Source organism: Pollicipes pollicipes, unplaced genomic scaffold (genome assembly GCF_011947565.3).
Source record: "Pollicipes pollicipes isolate AB1234 unplaced genomic scaffold, Ppol_2.1 Scaffold_2555;HRSCAF=2994_pilon_pilon_pilon, whole genome shotgun sequence".
NCBI lineage: Eukaryota > Metazoa > Arthropoda > Thecostraca > Pollicipedomorpha > Pollicipedidae > Pollicipes > Pollicipes pollicipes.
Genome location: NW_023596136.1, coordinates 11,997,220 through 12,018,061, shown reverse-complemented (window position 1 = coordinate 12,018,061; position 20,842 = coordinate 11,997,220). Strand labels below are relative to the sequence as shown.

General features: G+C 50.0%; 2 protein-coding genes across 2 annotated transcripts in view; one reads left to right on the top strand and one right to left on the bottom strand.

The window, feature by feature from the left end:
* Nucleotides 1–1,128: 1,128 nt before the first annotated feature.
* On the bottom strand, nt 1,129–3,891 carry LOC119108992 (cation channel sperm-associated protein 2). The gene is made up of 3 exons (XM_037232539.1): nt 3,866–3,891; nt 3,695–3,817; nt 1,129–3,243 (listed from the first exon to the last, which is right to left on the bottom strand). The coding sequence occupies exons 1-3, from the start codon at nt 3,889–3,891 to the stop codon at nt 1,890–1,892; spliced, it is 1,503 nt and encodes a 500-aa protein (XP_037088434.1). The 3' UTR covers nt 1,129–1,889.
* A 5,472-nt stretch (nt 3,892–9,363) lies between these two features.
* Nucleotides 9,364–20,842, top strand: part of LOC119108981 (papilin-like) — a 35,740-nt gene continuing 24,261 nt past the window's right edge. Inside the window, exon 1 of the mRNA XM_037232532.1 lies at nt 9,364–9,439. Coding sequence (XP_037088427.1) covers nt 9,417–9,439 — 23 coding nt within the window. The 5' untranslated portion in view covers nt 9,364–9,416. The remainder of the gene's footprint in view (nt 9,440–20,842) is intronic.

Here is a 20,842-nt window from a genome sequence, read left to right as displayed (position 1 = left end):
TACTGCCAATTGGTCTTGGAGTGAAATATATGTCATCTTGGGCAAAACAAAGCAGCTCGATGGAGTGGGAATCTTGTTCAGGTGATTGGTCCCTAGCATGCTGCAGGTAAGCCGATTTTGATGAAAATAACGTAGAAGTAATTTGGAAAGCCTTGTCGCAATCATATATGTGATGCAAGATAGCGTTACCACGTGGACAAAAACCAACCCTAAAAACAAAGCCCTGACACCGCAACCATTCTCAGGACTTTCGACATGCCCATTACACCAGTCATATTCGGCACGTTTTGACGATGCACCATTCCGAGTCGAAAAACGACCTGATACAAGTAATATTTCAACCATGCAACGCCTCCACAGTTACCCTGAATGTTCAGCAAACCCTTAGAATGTGAAATCTGCCAACTTGAGACTACAACCAGCTAAGAGTTTGCTGAAACATTAATGCAACAGTAAACAGCTGACTGCATCCGGCTGGCCCATTTGACGTGATCAACGGAATTTTTAGGTATGCTTTTCGCAGCACTTTTATCAAAACGTATGCACTATGAAGGTTTATCGGGGTTCGTTAATCCTTTACCTCCTATACTTCTGCCATCAGAATCGACTCATTCATAAATTCCGAAATTGATAATGAACGTGATCAATTTATGTATTCCTTGTATGGGGTCGGAGAGTCAGCTCAAAGCTATGCTGCACTCCTCAGAATTAAATAAGAAATCAGCCTCACGTGGCGTAAGTTGAGATCGCCATGGATTTCCTCGGAGTGAAATCAAGCACTCATATGAATGTGAACTTCTATGGGCAAACTCAACGTCGCCTGGAGATTTTGCCTGATGTGACCTCGATCTCGAGCCAGCTTAAGAAAAGTCGCCGGGTTGATGACGCCTATGACAGGACCAGTGCAACATTTTGTGCGATCGTGTGAGCCATAGTTGCGGAGCAGAGACGACATCCACGAATCAAGTACGCTCATAAATGCTTCCGGTCTGGTGTGAACACTATCAATAGCCAACGAACGCCTTTGTAAAATTCATGTATTTCGTGTCAAGGGGCCCGCGCATACTGTTGTACACAAAGTACCCACATGACGCAAGGTGGCAATATCAACACAACATTCCTGTGCAAATACTGCAACACAAATTGGCGACAAAAAACCACAGCCTTCTTGTAATGTATTGCCTGATGGAGAACGTTCACTAACATGACTTAAAATGTACACCCATTGCAGAGTTGCAAAAATTCGCGCACAGTCGACTGAGCTAAGATCCAAGCACAGCAGGATCATGTCGACCGATCTAACCGATCCAGCATATCAGCTGACCAATCCAGCCGATCCAGTATGGCAGCCGACAGATCCAGGCGATCCAGCATACCAGCCGACGCTCCTCAGTGCACAAGGATCAAATCACCAATGCGAGCACAGATTATCCGGCTAATCACAAGGTAACATTCCATTAAGCCGAACAATGCTCTACAACGTGATCGCAATCACAAGCTCTTATAAACTGGATCAGATCACCAACCAGGCCCTCCTGATATTCCCTCCTTCTGTCGGCCTGGATGCCGACCGAGATTGAGTTCAGAGCTCGAACCCAGCCGTTCTTTGTGCCAACGCCACATATGGCAGGCCCATCTTTGCCGGCTGTGCTCATCACTGAATGTATGACAGGATGTGCCAGGACATTCACTTGTCCTACAGAGGCACCCGCAATCTCAATCATTTTGCATGTCGACCAGCACCTTTAGATATTCTGCAGGGCTAACCAGCACCTTTCAGTAAATGAACAAAATCACCAGCTTTTCAGTTATCTGAAGAATCACCCGTGTCTTTAGTCCAGTAGAGGTTTATGCGTCTTCAACCGTCCCGCAAACCAAACGACACATCTTCAGTCGTCCTGCAACGTCGCTAACGCATCCTTGGCCAACATTAGCAGTTCCATGCGCTCCTCCATGTTTTCTTGCAGCGCCTCCATCAACAAGAAGAACTGGAACAGCGTGTCCTTGGGCCAGACCGTCTCCTGAGAGCGCCGCTGTAGCAATTCCAAATTGTTGCTGACCGTACGCTCCCAGAGTTTCGGCTGTCCCGATGGGTCGACGGAGGAATGAGTGCGATCTTCGACCGCCAGCCCGTCGGTGGCCGACTCGATGGTAGCGATAGTCTCCTGGGCGATCCGATGTGTCTGCTCTATCTCCTTCACCTCACGAAAGAGTTGGTTGCGGATGTTCTGAAAGTTGTTCACCATGATGCCGACGAAGATGTTGTTAAAGATGAATGAGCCGATAAGGATCCAGAGGATGACGTAAAAGTAGGTGAGGCTACCACCGGTCTTGGCCATCTGTCGCGCGATGTTTAACCAGTTGTCGAGCGTGAAGATCTGAAAGAGGGTCGCCATAGCGGCCCACATGTTGCCGAAGCGGTTCCACTCCTTGCCTGTCTCGTCCTCCAGCTCGTCGGTTGGTCCGCGGAACACGATCACTCCGAATATGGCGAAGATGTAAAGGAAGACGCCGAGCAGGATAGTGATGAACACCATGGCCGTAAAGGCGTTGATAATGGCGGACACCAGCAGGCGCACCTTCTCGATCCGTGTCACCGTCTTCAGCGAACGGAAAATGCGGAAGATACGGATGTTGTTGACCACCTTGAAGTAGGAGTGCATCGAGGTCGTTCGAGCTTCTTTGGCAAAAGCGCGCATCAATTCAGGCACCACCGACAGCAAGGTAACGACGAAATCGAAGATGTTCCAGCCGCTGAGCCAGAAATCCATGAAGTTGTCTATCCACTTGAGCAAGATCTCGACGACGAACATCACCAAGCACATCCGGTCGAAATAGTCTAGGTAGGTGTTGAGCATCTCGTTGGAGGGTACCTCCGTACCGTTTCTGAAGTTGGTTCTGAATTCCGCTTGCACACCCAGCGTCAAAGAGTTCAAGATTACCAGGGCAAGAATAAAGCCATCAAAGAACCTGGACCGGAGGATCTTTCCTGCGCCAATTCGGATCATCGGGACGATTTTCCTTCCGAGCCGATACTCCAGCCTCATCATCCTCTTATCCGTGTTCTGGGCCTTTAGCTGCTTCTCTAGGTCCAAAGGTGACAACATCGAAAAGCTGACCAGACCGTAAGGTGTGTCCGTCAATGCCCTCTGGAAGACCTCCTCAGAAGCGTCGACCAACTGATGTGACGTCACAGTCGACGCCTCCAACTTGCCGTCCTCGTCGATGCCAGCGTCCAGCAGCCTGCAACGTATCGGCATGGCTGAAACACTCAGCAAACATGACTGAAGGTAGTGTGCATCCCGCCAGACGCGGCAAGCCTGAAGTAGCATTTCTCAAGCAGCACCAGATAGGAGGCGCATCAGGTAATCAGGAGCGCATGTAAAAGCAAGGTGTGCCTGTAACTGTGGCATAAGATACCAAGCGTGACCAGCAGCCGTCTGCCAGACAAATCTGAATGCCTGAGTAAAAGAACCACTCACACTTCAAGGTTTCGTGTTGTGTCAATAAAAGCATCACGCTTCGTGTTACGGCATGCTTGGCCGAAAAACTGATGTTTTTTGGCACTTTGCATCATCCGCATTACCCATCACCGGTGCATTAGCTGGTATCACCGATACCGCGGCTGCCCTCGCCGACTACCGCAACCGCTCAGCAAAAAACACGGCCGCAGATCCAGGCTCAGTGCGCTGACCTGAAGTGTTCGATGAGACGCGAGCGGAACAGCTCGGCCCGGTGCGAGATGAGGTCGGCTGGCGGCGGCGGCGGCGTGACCTCCACGGGCGTGGCTAGCGAGCTGGCGCTCTCCGCCTGGAAGCTGCGCCGCCGGTCGGGCGGCGCCGCCGAACGGCGGCCGCTCTCCGACACGGCGCTGCCCCGCGTGTCCAGCATTTGTCGACCCGCGGCCGGCGGCGTCAGGCGGGGTCACGGCCGCGTGCCGCCCCACACGCAGATCAACACTGCGTCGTCGAAAACACCGGAAATTCCGTCGTGTAGGAGTTGGAACAGGTTGCCGTCGATTGGTGTTCTGTCAGATGGGGGAGGTGAAAGCCAATTTCCTATGTTTTGTATTGAAAAATACAACCTGAAAAACAACCGATAAGTCCCGACGCTTGACCCGTGGCGTCCATGGGCCAGGAATTGTTGCTTACATTTTCGTATGAATAAATGGAGTGCGGGTAAATAAAAACAGGTAGCGACTATAACTTCATATTATGACATGTCACGCATCGTATTACGTATTACGATCTATTACGAAGTTAGTGAATGTCTCGGATGTACGCCATGTAAGCAAATGTAAAACTAAAAGTAAGCTAAAACTAAGAAGCGAATCTAACGCATTTCACTTTGAAAGATGAGTGCATGAAAGGCATTACTCACGGATGAAAGTGCTTGTAAATGTTATTCGTGGATGATGCAGGGGTGTCACGTCCCTTTAGAACCTTCTGCTATGAAATAATTTTCAACGATGTTTGATCAGGCATCAGTCTGGTACTTCAAGGCCTCTTAAAGCCGCACTGTGCTATCTCAAGCATGTTTGAAATGGTAACTCACAGCATCTTGCGTTCTTTCTACAGATTGCAGACCGACTTGTGTCTAACAAAAGGCTACTCTGCAGAAAGCCTCCAGCGACGTTAGTACAAAAAAATCTTCGCCCAGTGTAACACTCATATTCACAGGGGTCCTCCAAGGGTATTAAAACCAAAACGAATGCTACGATATTGAAAAGCCTAGACGACCACCGAAATGGAATGGTGCAAGGTGCCGCTGATATCAGATTGCACAGCATCCTTGCTGTGCCCTGTTTCGGTCGGAGATATATTTCTGCTATGCTTAAAGCTTATTGTTTAAGGCTTTATTCCTGCTCTGCTTAATAATGATAGCAATAGTTAAAAGTAATAGTAATCGTGAAGTAATATTAACATGTACACCAGCCTAAGAGAGGGAGGACCTTTTTTGGTTTGTGTTTGCGCCATAGCGCATATTAAACGTTGTAATATCGGTGACACAAACAACGTGTGCACACCTGAGCTGCGGCTAGTGTTTGGCTGGTGAGAGTGGAAGTGTGTGGTTGCACAGAAGTAAGACAAAGCGCCCACACACTTTCCGCGAAGCCCTGCAGAATCGGTTTGCTTTAGCCGCTGATCGTATTGTCCTTTACGTTTGTTGATCTGTTTAGAAGCGAAACCATCCCAAATGATTAACGGTATTTACTCACAAATATGGTTTACGTCTTCTGCTGTGAGAAAAGTGCTGACTGAAGAAGCCCTCAGGGCTTTGCTCCGTACCGACCTGCGCTTCACTCAAGCCAGGAGGCCGAACTTGTGCGGGACTCAGGCGCATTAGGCCATTCGTAATAATGGTTTGGGTTTTGCGGCTCACCGACCACTAAGTTCCTCTCGAGACGGGGTAAGTTTACTAGGTACCATGAGTGACTCGCCAGTGGTGTGGCAGGGACTGGAACCCAGGAACCGATAGGCCCTGATCCGAGAGACTTAATCACTGCACCACTTAACCAGCATACCACGGTCCCCTGTAGGTGACACCAATATGAACTTTGCGAGTGTTCGTGTGGCATGGAGTAGGCATTATTTGTTACGGAACACTTACGTGGAACGAGGCATAGTTTTGTAAAAGTTGGAGGGAGAGCTGAACAAAGAAAACTGGTCTAGCCTTCCCTCAAAGCGGGTCCTAAAACGAGTCACTTTCCGACTTTGTGCCATTTTCTCAAGGCTTGGAGGGCTATAGCCCCCCTCTCGAACTATGTTTGTGGCGGGCTTCTGTGACACATCTGAAATATGTTTTTAATGCATGTGCCCATCATGCGCGCATTCCATACTTTTGTTTTGTTTTTGTGCACTCATTTCTCATGGCTTTGGCTGCATGTATGAGAGTATTTCGGCAGCAGATCGCCTTGTATGCTTACTGAAAACCACAAAAGTACCATATGAAGCCTGGCACAGACGACCAAGGTCATAAACATCGATTTGCTTTGTTGTGGAAATTGCCATATATGCATACATATATATATATATATATATATATATATATATATATATATATATATATATATATATATATATATATGAGCACATTTAGGAAGGAAAAGTTAGTAAAATTAGAATTATTTTTATGCAACCTTGTTAAAATTATAGGGATCTCAGCCTTGATGGCCTTTTCAAGGCTTCTTTCGATCGATCTTCGGACGTCTATAAGACCTTCCCGATAGTCGTTTTAAGGAGCACCAATGCTCATGATATGAATTTTCCTATTTTCAATTTTCAATTTTCACACGATCCAACTCCACTCAAAGAAAATGTCGTCATATATCACTATAAACGCAATATAGGAGACTGTGTACTCCTTCCTTACAGTACATATATCAGTCGCACCGCAACAGTTTCCAGAAAATGCACCCACAAGACGGCATGCCCCCCTCCCCCTCCCCCACACAAATACTCAACACAAATGCCACCTGACACCAAATGCTAAACAACGAAACAGCCATCGCACGGCTTACACAAACACGGAGACTCATCGCTCTAGAAGTGATGTACATCCTCTGCTTGGAACCTCTTATCAGCAAACAAATGCGCATGGAGCCCTCAATCTGTATGGAGGGCCGCAGTTAGGGCGCAGAGGACCGGGTTGTCCAGTGTTTTGTGTGTCGCTGATAACGGTTGGTGCCTACTAGAGATGATTACGCCAGATTCACGAATGGTCCGCGTTATGTTACGTACTTATTCGGTATTCGTGTGTTATGCCCGTACTTCACAAAATTATGCCTCTAGGTGGGAAATCAGTTTAAAAGTGTCGCGTGAAAGCTTGGATCTTGCCAACGCGTATTCATATCGGTTCTGTCCAAAACTATTGCTCGAGAAAATGTCCGATACGGAGTAATGCTTTTAGCGATATACCCGGTACCAGGACAATCTCTGGTTCCCTTTTATTATGAGCTTTGGTGTCATTTTAAACGAGCCTTGACAAAGAGTTGAGTATGCTATCAGGTCATCTGATCATTAGTTCAGAGCAATCAAAAACATAAAAAAGATCATGGATGCTGGGTTTGATTCACTTTTTAAAGAACAAGCACAAAGCACACACGAACATGCACACACACACACACACATACACACACACACACACACACACAGGCGCGCGCGCGCGCGCACACGCGCACACACACACACACACACACACACACACACACACACACACACACACACACACACACACACACACACACACACACACACACACACACACACACACACACACACACACACACACACACACACACAGATTTCCTTTGTGATCATCAGCCTTGCACCCGGGGGATTCATCAGGTCGCACGTGTTCTAGTGTTTTGTTTTTTGGTTCCGTTTCTAGACAACAAGATGATAAAACACTTTGACAATCGTTCAACATCAACCTTATCTGCCCCTCTTGGTCCCAGTTCACCTGTGGCACTCCCGCACATAGTCCTGCATGACTTGGAAACTGCCCCGTGTAATGCATCGCGCTGCGATGCTTTCCTCTTAAGAGAATCCCGTTATCCGATCTCTGCTTATGTCGATCGTCCTACGCCGGTTTGTGGATACACGGAAAACGCACTGTGTAGATCATGGCGCACCTGGTTTGATGGCTGTCTTGCGTACGTATAAATAACAGCGCGTTCGTGTTTAGACAGAACAGCTGGATTTTTCTCACAGGTTACGAAACTCTGAGTGGATTTACCTCAAACTAACCGCACATACGACGACCCGCAGTGGCCCTCAGGGCGTGAGGTTGAATGTAAGCTTTAGTCCAAACCCTAGCTGCGTCCAAATCGGGCGACTGTCGCCAAACGTTTCTACTTCTGTGGGAGCTTGATACAGTCAACTTGGAAAGCGTGCACGCTGCGCACTAAAGAAGCGTTTTAAGCAAAGATGGCATCCCAGGGGCTAGACATCCGTGACGCACCGCGCCATGAGCCTGAAGCGCCACCTTCAGGAGGCTGTTACCTGCGCTGACCTATAGCCTGGAGCTGGGGGTGCTTGGCCTGCAGACATTTGCATGTCAGACCTGTGACCTACCCACACCAGTTACCAGCGTGTCGCAGGTGGGGCTCTGTTGGTCATGTAAGATGTTTACATGCGCTCTTCATATATCACATAAATTATGGCAGACGATTTTCATGCGACGTCGCACTGCGACAGTTTGAATAGAAGAGCAAACATTACGCCAAACGTGTACGATCTGCGGCATGAAGGGACAGATGGAGGAGCAAGGAGCAAGACAAGGCAAGGAACAAACTCACAAAGCAAGTCAGCTTTGTGAGTTTGCTCCTTGCCTAGGCTAAGCGTAGCAAGAAGTAAACTTGCCACGTTTACGTCTACCAAAACTTGCCTTGCCTAGGCTAAGCGCCTTATGCCTCGGGAACACTCAACACCTGAACACCTGAAGCACCTGAGCACTGAGTACCTGAACACTCGACACAGTACTTGACGTGACACGAAGAACGCGTGCTTCCTCCAAGCGTCTGGTCCGACATGTCTGCGACTGCCGTGTACGTGACGGTCAGCTGAAGCGTACAGTAAGACTCGACCCTGCCATGCCTCAGCGACCAATTCATGGGGGCCGAACGAGAGTACTGGTCACCTCCCGCCCAATAGGTTCCAAGTTTTTACACAAAAGTGAACAAATTTCTGACAAGTATTCAGGCAAGAATTTGTATGCAACAAAAAGTCAATCTCGCCACCGAAGTTGCGTTTTCCATAACGGCCAAAATGAGTCCATAATTACCAATCCACTTGCTTCTTAGTGAGTGTTAGCCGTTCTATGTAAATATTACCAATCGTAACATGACATGTAAGATTCAAAATTGTGAAATACATCTTTTGAAATGCTCAATGGCCTATCTTGCTGAGGCTTTTAAAATATTTTTTTTAGTTGATCACATGCTCTCATGAGAAGGTAAAGCTGACATTTTAAAATAAGTTGCTGCCACCTGGCCCGGTCCATGCTTTCGTTTGACGTGATTTCTGTACGAATCTATTTGTACTTCCTTCGGAAAAAAACTTTGAAACGAAACGGCTAGACGGTAAGTACGAGCGACACCAACAAGCGGGCATATGCGCGCGTGCACTGCCGTTATGCGTACGGGTGTGTACGCACGTGTGCTTTTGCGTCGGTTCGTGTACGGATGCGTGTAAGCAGGCGTGTGCGTGTATGTATGCGTGTGTGTGCGTGCGTGTGTCTGTATGTGTGTGTGTGTGTGTGCGGGTGTATGCCAGCCGGCGCCGGCTGCGGAGGGCACATCCGGCGCCGGCAGCTGCGGCCGACCGGGCTACCCGCGCCGCCTCAGTCGCTGGCCAGCGCCTGCTCGACACGCACGTGTGTACCGGCCGGCTGACCGGGCGCCGCCGCCGGCCACCATGAGGCTCTCCGGCTCGCTCAGGTCAGTACCGCCGCCGGTGACCTCGCTTACCGGGCTGGGGGCCGCCGCAGGCGCCGGGCAGGAGCGAGGCGGGCAGCCCGCACTGATACGCCGCTGGACCGCGCTCTGTCAGGGGCCGTGTTGATGCTAGGCTGATGGTTATGCTATCATTGCCAGCCGTTTGGTGGTGTAGAGCTATGTAAGAAAAGAAAAACGAGTCCTCACTTGTCACGTGGCAGTATTTGGATGGCGGTCAGTGTTTAGGTCACGTGAATTTTTTATGCAATGCCTTATGTATGCTATGCGGATCTTTGGGATTTTGGATCTTGGATCTGCAAACAAGATCTTAGATTTTGTCCATTGCTCGCTTTTAGTTTTCCGACCATTCGTTGATGTTTGTTCGAGTGAGTCATTGGGTTGTCGATTATGGGGAATGTGGTCTTCGTGCTTCTAGTTGATACAAGAGCTTGGAAAATGTCACGGAAATTCAACAATTGATTTATAATATCAGGTGACATGAAAGTCTTTCGTCCATATTTGTTATGTGATGCGTGCGCATTATTTCATCCTATAACCACGTTGGTGTGTTTTGCGGCGCGAAATGAACGAGTTTATTACGAGTGCGTGAATGATGTGCCTTGTGATAGAGTAACGTTTACCTTGCAAAGCGGTCACTGGAGTGGATACAAACAGGTCGTGCCAAGAATGGCTTTCGGTGATCGTGAAAACACTTTGTAGCTTGCAAAAGAACGACATCTAGCGTCACATGCTGCTACACTTAATCCACATTTGCGATGGGCTAGTGTTAGAGCCTGTAATACAATATTGCGACGAAAATGCTGGCATGCAGCAGCATTTTAAGGCAAAGTAACACCCATGTTTCATTTGAATTAAACAAATTGAGGTGAAAGTTGAATGCTGTGTGGAGATCAGCGATATCACCAACATCACCTCTTGAACAACCCTACGTTCGGGCGAGGTCGGCGGCTCTTTCACGTCGGAAAGTTGCCCGCAGTTGAATTGCAAGTCGTTGGGTCTGCTGCCTTGTTGGAAGCGAAGTGCACCAAACATGTTCATAGTAGCATCCATGGGCCGTAGAAGTCGCGTTTAAACTCGAGAACAAGAACGTTTAAAATGAACGTCCCGATTGAATACAACTCGGCCCTAACTGACAAACGTCACATTAGCAAGGAATACCTTTAAACTCCTGGTTTTTCGGCATGGTGAGCCCACCGTAAGCTTGTGCCTTTGTCAGTTTACCTTGCTCAGTCGTTCACTGTACAATTCGTGCACTACATTCGCTGCACGACTATAGTGGTAGTTCTGGAACAAGCCGGGGTGCTGCATTACGGGTGGTGAAAAAGTGCCTTTTCGGTCTCCGATGAATTTTGAAACCGTCTGAATCGCCACCCGGAGTCAAATCTTTCAGAAAACGTCGCAATATATCTAAATATGATAAACCACAAAAAGACGACCCAAATGCAATGCGGCATAACCACCAAATATTTTCGTTTCGGGAGTTTATTTGCAATTTAGTTCTATTTCCCGACCATCAAATACTGAATGTTGGTTGAGATTTACCTTATAGAAATATCTGATAAGGGCATACTTAACATAACCAGCCTAAATGCGTATAGTTTCCTATTCAGTATAGTTCTATTGTAGTGTCCTATAGTTTGGAGGTGTGGGGGGGGGGGGATAAAGTGGGATTGTGCCTGCTACCCAGGGATGCAGTATAATATTTTTAGCTATAATTTTATCCATTATTTTGAATTTATCATAAGTTGGAGAGTTCATCTGCCCAAGAACTAATTTTGAGAGACTACAACCCTGTTCCGATTGCGAAAAAGTGTGCCAAATCTGGGAAGAAAACTGCTTTAAGTGCATTTCGGAGGCAGGCTCAGGCATTTTTTCTTCCTGAACCTCTCCCTCTCCCCCTTCCATCCCTCACCGCGACGTATTTTGCATAACTGCATCCCCATAGCCCTACATTTACCGATAATGTGGTTCTGGAAGCACCTGAAACAGTATCACTTTTGTTTTCGTGACGCCATCGTAAAATCAGCTGGAAGCGTTGGCGACTTTATCCTCGCACAATCATTGCCCGTGCAGAACTTGCACTTCCTAGCATGATCCCAATTATTCAGAGCAAAACCCGTGCAATAATGGTATCAACAGATGAAAACGAATTTTTGAATACCTCTAGCACCTTCATTTAGCGTTATTGCAATATGATGACGACTTAAAGTGTTTTATCTCACGCTTGTCCATCGAGCAGTGCGCTAATTCCGAGGTGCAGCGGGAAATGTGAGAGGCCTACACCAGCGATGCTCGACCCCTTACCTTGAAGCCGCTGTTCCTCTCACTAGCAGGAAGCCCTCGATGAATGCTTTACATGTGTCGCTCCAACGACATCCGTTTACCTCTGAGGCTACGGCTCAGATATCCACAAGAAACAATTCTTCTAGATCCGTAGGGCTTTTTAACGCTATTCCATTAAAAAACTGACGGTTGGCTATGTTTGCCTGGCCAATCAGCTTCTAACAACATGAACACAGCCAACAACAGCCCACCGCCTTGCATTGAACCCAACGCATTTCCAAGTGGCGAGCAATCAAGCCCATCTGTCTCAAATGGCACGACGCTTAAAAACGCAGCGTAGCAAACCAATCACGTTCGTCGCGAGGTGCTGTGGCCAGCCGCGATTCTTACGACTAGCAATAAGCATAGTTATTTAGTATTTTATACTGTTTAGCATGTGAAGTAAATCTTGGCTGCAAAAATCTGTGGAAAGCACTGATCTGAGGGACAGTGGAAGAATACTGTGTCACCACTGATCTGTGGTATCAGCACTAGCACAGCATATAGTTTGTAGTATGTTTCTGTCACCTGCTAAGAACTATCCTGATTAAAGCTGCTATGTTTGGCCACATCTTATGCCTCAACTTGCTTACACAGCAAAACGTCAGACGAATGCTAGGCTTTGAGTTTTGTCGAGGTGGGCTAATTTGTTGTAATGTGGTCTTGCCTGTTGAAACTTGTTTTCAGTTTCGGAAATTTGTCATCAATTGGTTCGCGAATGTGCCAGTTTTTGTTACCGAGCATACCCGGTAAATCAGAAGCTTTTCTCACCCCTGCTGCATTAGGTGGCATTTCAGCTGATGATGTCAAACAGTGAAATACTGTGCACACCACTTGCCTCCATGCACTGTGTCTTATTTACGCAGCGCATTAATACTTCCATCAGTATATGATGTCACGCAATCTTGCACGACTGATTTCTGTATATCAGTCGATAAGGCGATATCATCGCAGCGTTGTTAGTCGCAGAAGATAGGGCTATCTTTCTGTCTGACATTCGACGAAGAACTAGAATATGCACGAAAACAAGCATCAAGTATTCATGTCCACGTTCTTAAAGGGATTAATCCGAGCGAAAATCATGTTAGAGTGATGTAGAAGTAAGTTGTTCATTCGCATTTGTAATTTGTAGTGAATTTGCAAAGAACATTATTCACATAGATAATACAATAGGAGTAACCTTATTCCCCGAGAAAAAAGACCAGAAGAATGAAGATATAGATGGGCTGATATTTTGGCTGCATGCTTATCTCTGAAGCTGCATGCTTGTCTCATAAACCATTAGGTGCCATTCCAAAGAGTTTTCATTGAGCGCTGTAATAACTAAAGGGGTGTTGGCTTGGGCAGGGCCGTGTGTGGGGGGGACTGCCATGTTGTTGTGTTGTCACTGCATCTTCGTTCTGGTTTAGCAGTCCTTCTAGTCTAGTATAGTCCATCTGGAAATACTACCAGGTGACACTCCAATCCCACTAGGCCCACACGTTGGATCCAAAACTTTTACGAAATGGTTTTGCTGTCCAGAGAAAACTTTTTGGAAAACGAAAGGCGATTTATAAATCATACCATTGCGCTGGATATTCTGTATCTAAACAGGCCCTCCCTCAAACAAGTTTTTATATGCTTAATCAGCCTGACTTTCCGAAAAGAGAAACTCGAGAGGAGCATGAGAAGCAGCTGTCTGTGGCCCTCGCCCACCACGTCCTCAGCAAAGGCACATTACTGGTTAAATGGTCATGCTCATGACATAACTATGTGTCCGGTACACTGTAAGTCAGGGAGCCAACAGCTTATGCAGGCACCTCGGAATATGTGAGAGAATTTCTATCTTAAAGCCCATAAAATCAAATATCAATACAAAATTCTCCAATACTGCAAAAATACCATCAAATGCCAACATCATTATTTAATTTTGGCATTCCTCGAATGTGCACATAACGTGTCACTAGCTATTTTAGGCCAATAAAGCTATCGATGACACTGCTTTTTGTTCTCTCAAATGATACCTTTGGTTTATAGGGATATTTTTGGTAGGGGTTCGTCTCGTTAAACAAATTACTCACTTCAGTAGCGATTAACTCTCACAGTGGCATAGAAACACACCAAGAGTGTGCACTGCGGGGTGGAGGGGCTGCCTCCTTAGGTACAGTTGTGAATCCTACCCTTGCCCCTGGTGTGGTGAATCGGTCCTAGTCAACTTCATTCGCATGTTCATTGAAATATCAAGGTTCGCATGTAGGCTCATTGAAACGCTGCGCCGTAACCTCAGAACTTTCCTGAATGCCTGCTTTATCTAAAGCTCCTTTAAAGGTATCACTGTCGGGTATTTTGCTACTTTCGGATATCTTAGCGATGACCGTTATGGAGGCGTGCCCGGAAAATATGGCTCACAGTCAATCGCGCATAAGCCTCGCCAAAAATAACCTTTCGGCGTTCGCCAGACGACTCCGCTGCTGCCACACCTCTTCCGCACGTAGACGTAAGGCCATAACATCCTGGCGTGGCGATTTCCTCAACACTTGATATGTTTGGTTTGACACGTGTGAATTGGCCGTCCCGCTGGTGCGGTAGTTCTTGCGCCTGCCGGGGGGCGGCGCCACCGGCTAACACTGAGTGGGACGTACGATGTTTTAGCTCCATTCTTTCCATTCAAAGCCATAGGCGAACAACTTTTTTGTAGCTTTCAGGATCGCTGGAGTCACACTCCCTCTCCCAGTGGCTGCCAGTGTGTTCTCGTCTCTTCTTCACAGGGAGCGGCGGACGCGATTGTACATGTGTCCGTGCACATGAGCTCGAAGGGACAACATGAACTCCACATTTTCCAGCCTGGGCTCAAGGATTCCTCTAGGAGGAAATGTTGTGGTTTATAAATATATTTATTTAACTTTCCCTCTGAATTCAGACAAATGTGGGCAGCGTTAATGAGCTGCGGGACTGAATCTGAGCATGGTCAAAGATGACGCGATGGCCAGCATTCTTACACACGTGATCTTCGGGTTGGCTTCAGCCTGTTCAGAATGATGGCTTGATGACAGGGTTTTATTTCCACTTTACCAGGAACGCAAATGCGGTCGCAGCGTCCTCAGTACCTCGCGGCCTGATGCACATCACTTTCACAACCCAAGTATAAGCGTCTTCGAGTAAGCAAGTGACGAGGCATTCCTGAAAATTCACCAAACATTTATATCGGACCGCATCCGGCCGCGCCGTTTGATGATTTACAGGCAGCCGCTGGCGCACGTGGGTGTGAACAGCGGGCCGAGGCTGGGGAACGTGGTATGTCGTTATGTGATTCATCTTTGGAGTCATTCTCTGCTGTATATACATCAAGCTACATGGACGCATCTTTGTGACCTAAGGCAAAACTAAGCCAAGGTATGTGTGTATTGATGACCAGGAGACGGGCAAGCAGCCAGCGCAGGCGTGTATTTGGGACGCGTTCGGCCGTCGTATAATCTCGAAAACTTATCTGGAATATTGGAAAATTTCTGGACTGGCGTTGGGCACTGCGAACACAGAAAATTATCCCAGATTATTTTGCACCCTGGGGAGAACCCCGGAAAATTTTCAGAGCATGGTCAAGACGAACATTTTTTCCTCGCTATGTATAGCTATGATCGTTCGCTGTGCATGACACATGTGAGACGAATTTGCGAAATACTTTCTGGACCTGCCGAACATACATGGAGAATCTTCGTGGATAATTATCAAAGAGACAATCTTTCGTTGAACAATTTCCCCGCGACAGAACGCGCCCTTACAAATCGGGGAAGATGCATGATCAGCATGATCAGCATGATCAGCATGCATGATCAGCATGATCAAAGAGAAGAACCAATCAAATTTAAAAGGGGCACCAACTCTCACAGGGCGCCATCACATGGAGGGATGCCCTCTCGTTTTTTTTTTTAAATCAGGCGGCAAAAGATAATCCTATGCACCTACTGTTTTAATAGATGGTCACTAAATGTAGATGTTTGCGCTCATTTATCCGGATACATCGAATTAGTCCAATAACGAGTAGCGTCTACGCAAAAAACTGAACTTTCTTTAAAGTTTTTAAGGTGTAGGGTCCTATGCCATCTTCTATAGCCATTTCGCACAAAACTTCGTCCAAAAATACAAGATCCTAGGAGCACCTGCCTGAAGTAATAGCTTAAAGTCCAGTGCGAAACTGGTGCTTGGCGTATATGTCTTGTTCATTATGCCTTTCAAGGGCCAAGGGCTGCTAAGCGTCTCAAAGGGATGAGGTGACGTGGCAAGTGTAGGCGACGCCACGTTGAACTGATCGTTCAGCGAATGTCCATCGATGTGGCGGCGACACCAAATATCGCGATCTTCGCAATGTCTTGTCGCGGACGGTCCAGCACCTATCCGACCAGCTCCTTGTCGTAAATGTGTCCATGCTGTGTTTGTTTTCACATGCACTGGCTTTCCAGACCATGCCTTCCCAGACTGACACCAACTGTAGTGATCAGTGTGCGGTGAGCATTGGGTTATGCCAGCTCTTTGCACGGAGACAATACATGGAGCAGCTCTGGTCGATTTCTTGCATTCAGAGGTGAATAATGTTCCTTGTGGTCAATTAATGACCAATGAATTGGTTCACTGCTGTGTATGGAACAGTAGCAATTATCACTCAACGTTGACTCGGAAAAATGCCTGGAACTAGCAGCTGTTTGTATTACATTCCGCACAAAGCTATGTCTCAAGCTGTCGCACAAAGCTATGTGCCAAGGTTCACCTTTTTCAGTGGATTATGTGGGTTGTGCCAGACAGGTGGTGTCTTGGTCAAAGAGTTGGCATCTTACGAAGTACAAAGCTGTCTGTGTCCGGCCCATATAAATGTAAAACAAGAGTAAGGAAAGTTGACTTTTGCCTCTGTGCTTCTGCCTCCTGGCTCCCAGAACCTCCTTACCCAGCTCCCGCTTGCGGAACATCTGCTCCCGCATCCCGGCTCCGCAAGCCCGGCTCCCAGCTTCCAACTCCCTGAACCCTGGCTCCCGGCCCCAAGCTTCCCGGCTCCCACCTCCAAGCTACCGACTCTCAGCTCCCAGCTCCTGGATCATAACTCCCAGCTCCCAGCTCCCAGCTCTCGGCTCCCGGTTCCCAGCTCCCTGCTTCCGGCTCACGGATACCGGCTCCCAGCTCCCTGCTCCCGGAACCCTGGCTCCCTTCTCCCGGAACCCGGGCGACGGGCGCGGGCTGGGCGCCGGCCGGCAGCAGGAAGAGAGGCCGGCGCCGGCGGGCCACATCTGGACGGCGTCCTGTGCAGTCCCGCCGCCCCACACGCCAGACCGGACGGAGATAACGGTGACGGCCGCATCCGACTCGGCGCCACCGCGCGCCGATCAGACTTTCAGCATCGGGACGTTCAGAGCCGAGCAACGCGGCAGCGAGGCGTTCAGGGCGCAGGATCGGAGCTTCCAGAACCAAGGGGCACAGGATCAAGGCACTCAGGACCGAGGGCGCAGGATCGAGACATTCAGGACCGAGGAACGCAGTATCGGGACGGTCATGGCCTGGGGAGCCAGGACCCAGGCGCTGAAGACCAAGGGGTCGCAAGATTGGGACGCTCGGGGCCGAGATGCTTAGGACAGAGATGTTTAGAGCCGAGGGACGCAGGATCGAGACGCTGAAGCCAGGAAGGGGAGTGTCGCGACTCACGGACGAAGGACGCCCGCGAACAGGCCGTGAAATCAGTGAGAGACACGCTCAGACAATCGTGTAATGCGAATGTTTACGCTGAGGTTCCGCCGTTCTGACGCGGACACTCTGCGAAAGCCGGGAGGTCGGTCTCTTTGACGGTCGCCAGATGTTGTCCGGCCTCTGTCGTGGCTAAACTGGCGGTACTTCACTGGAGGACATTAGTGGCTCGATGTCCCCCCCCCCCCCTACCCTACTCTCCCTCCCTCTCTTCCAAAGACGCGCTCTTCAGGGCCTGCGAGCAGTACCGAGTAGTCTCACCGGAAATAGCTCGGGCGGCACGTGGTCCCTCTCGTACGCACATGCCCGATAGTATTAATAACAGCCGGCGAGGCGCGCCTCTGTCCGACCAGGCACGCGCAGTGTGAGCTATTAACCCGACACGCGCCGGCGGGAGTCAGGTCAGGGGTCAGGCGGGGAACAGACTGCACATCCGAGATTGCAATCGACGGTTGCAGGGAACATCAAAGACGCACCTCAGCGCCGTTCGGGTGTGAAGGTTGGGCGATGCGTAGCCTGGCTGATTTCGACCAGCGCCGGCACACATCTCGCGAAAAGGTGCCGTTTGGGTCCATGGTGCCTTGAGGCCGCGGGGGACGCTGTTCGGGGCAGCATCTGTAGAATTTCACTTCGTCACGTGTGTTCACAGTTCAGTATCAAAGATGCTTCTCATCATATCACCCTAAACGAGTGTGCTGTGTTCACGGCCAGCCCACACACCCGGATGTCATGACCGAGGGGGTGACGTGACCCTACCCGGTGTTCGGGTCATGCAGTGCCGCTTCCTCCGTCCGAGTTTGCTCACTGCGGCTGCAGCTGTCAGCCGTCTGAACGCATTCGACGGAGTCATGCCGCGCTAGATTTGGCCTAACCGGAAATGGGGAAGTGCTCGTGCACTAAAAAGGCCCCACCGCCCCGGCTCGGCAGCAGTTTTTGCTGCCTTTGAGCGAACTTGGTCGTGCGGCTTCAGCAATGCTGAACGCATATCCCCATGATTCGAGGCCTCAGTAATCGTAAGAGCTCTCACCCACACAGGTCCACTTCAGACCTGGCCCACTTGTCACCTGCTCGTGGTGACCACTTCCTTGTAGCGGCCAGCGCCTCGTGAATCCCTTCTGAGTACGTGCCGGGGTGCAGACGGCGGCGTCGGGCGAGCTACACGCGCGGCCCACCGCGCCGGCGGGGTAACAGAGAGGGAGAAGGGACTGCCGAGCCGGCCGACGGGGGTCGGATTACCCCGGCGGCCTGGCGGCGGTGGCGGCCGCCAGCGGGCCAGGCCCGACATTCGATCCCCTGGGAACGATGCGGCGTCCCACCCGGCGGCGGCCACCGCCGGCCACAGCGCCCTCCGACGGCACAATACCGGCCCGGGACTGTCTCCGACCTCAGCAGCGTCGGGCACAGCGGTCTCCGAGGACACAACACCGGCCCGGGACAGTCTCCGACCTCAGCAGCGTCGGGCACAGCGGTCTCCGAGGACACAACACCGGCCCGGGACAGTCTCCGACCTCAGCAGCGTCGGCCAGAGCGCCCTCCGAGGGCACAACACCGGCCCGGGACAGTCTCCGACCTCAGCAGCGTCGGGCACAGCGGTCTCCGAGGACACAACACCGGCCCGGGACAGTCTCCGACCTCAGCAGCGTCGGCCAGAGCGCCCTCCGAGGGCACAACACCGGCCCGAGACTGTCTCCGACCTCAGCAGCGTCGGCCACAGCGGTCTCCGAGGACACAACACCGGCCCGGGACTGTCTCCGACCTGCAGCAGCGTCGGCCAGAGCGCCCTCCGAGGGCACAACACCGGCCCGGGACTGTCTCCGACCTCAGCAGCGTCGGGCACAGCATAGCGCCGAGTGGCATAACACCGCCGCGGTACCCTCAGTTCCCGACCGCTCCAGCGCCACCGCTGGTCAAGTGCGACAGGTACCCTTCTGAGCATAGCCCTGGAGTACTGCTCTCACTGTCAGTGAGCTAGATGGCTGGCAGCAGTTTTTCAGAACGGTTTTATAAAACCTCGGTCGCTACCGTCAGCAATTCTGTCACCTATGTGATGCACCAAATCATTACCGCGTGATGGTTGGTTCATTTTTTCATCATTACCGGAGCAAGAAGAACATCTGATGACGAGCAAGCTTTCGAACATCCATTTACGTTCTTTCTTATAGGAAAACGCTTGCTGTCAGACCGCGTCTAATACCAGCTGGGTGCAAACGCCGCATGCTGTCCAGCTGGTAGCAAAGACGAGCGCTTACGACCACAATGGTCCACCGTTACTCATCAGCCACCACTTCGCAGCGCGGTCGCTGCAGCACAAAGTATGCGGAAGCCACGCCGGCGCACTTTGGCTCTGTGCGGTGGGTGTGAGGGTGCAAGCTTTGCTCTTGGCACGAACCCGCTCCGGTTTCGCGCCAACACCGGTGTCGGGTGGCCGCCGAAGCCCAGCAGTCTTGTACTCCGTAAGTAGGCGGTAGATCGGAAACGCAGTCGAAATGGAGAACTTTCAAAGTCGGGTTGCATTAGGCTGTGTTAATCTGCGATTCCGAAGCGCGCTGGCAAGATGCGATATGTTATTCTGCTGAACGTGGCTGCCAGCCGAGATGAGCTGTCAGAGTTTGTGCACCCCTGCCGGCGTGCCTGGTTTCCGCGGGCCTTTCCCGTGCTCTGGGTGTCGCCACGGGCCGGGGCGCCGGGATGACAACATAACGTGACTTCGCAGTGGCAGCGGCAGCAGCACAATGCGCCATTCAGCGGGCAGCGGGTTCCGCTGCCACCGCCAGGCTCTTCCAATTTCCGGATTGGACGCTGGCTTGCAGGTGCCTCATCAGGCTCCGAGAAGCTTTGTGTAAGAGAGCTGCGGAGAAAAAGAAAAGGACTGGCATGTGTCGGGCTGAGCATAAGTTACATGGCATATGAAGCCCAAATGCTTCCCGTCTACTGAAGTGCTCATGCTAGTTGGCGAAAACACACTTCAAACAAAATTCAATACATCACACACCTCTTTCGTGCTAACACTAAGGAACGATGAAAAGACAGCTGCCCCATGAAGCCTCGCTGACTCAACACGTAGGCTGTGGGAATTTCACCTTCGCTCATTGCAGGGGGTTGACTGGCACTTGCAACATTCAGTGTCACCACTTTCGGACTTCCATTGCCTGTCCTGATAGATCGAGGACAGAATACAAATTGCATTGATATCACTGTTATCGCTCATGTTGTATGTAGGTTGGCTCGGGATAACCCTTATAGACTGACTTGCCCGAAAGAAGGCTTGGTGTTTTCACGCGATTAGTTTTTGGTGGTCCTTTAACCCGCGGCGGTCTGGTGGCTACAGATAACCCGACACCACTCTGAGTTTCTGAAATA

Excerpts from the sequence above, each read along its gene's own strand:
- LOC119108992 (XM_037232539.1), bottom strand. The coding sequence starts at position 3,891 with ATGCTGGACACGCGGGGCAGCGCCGT. Across the intron at positions 3,818-3,865 it reads GACACGCGGGGCAGCGCCGT|CTTCCAGGCGGAGAGCGCCA; the intron begins GTCGGAGAGCGG and ends CCGGCGGCGCAG. Across the intron at positions 3,244-3,694 it reads CGTCTCATCGAACACTTCAG|GCTGCTGGACGCTGGCATCG; the intron begins GTCAGCGCACTG and ends GATACGTTGCAG.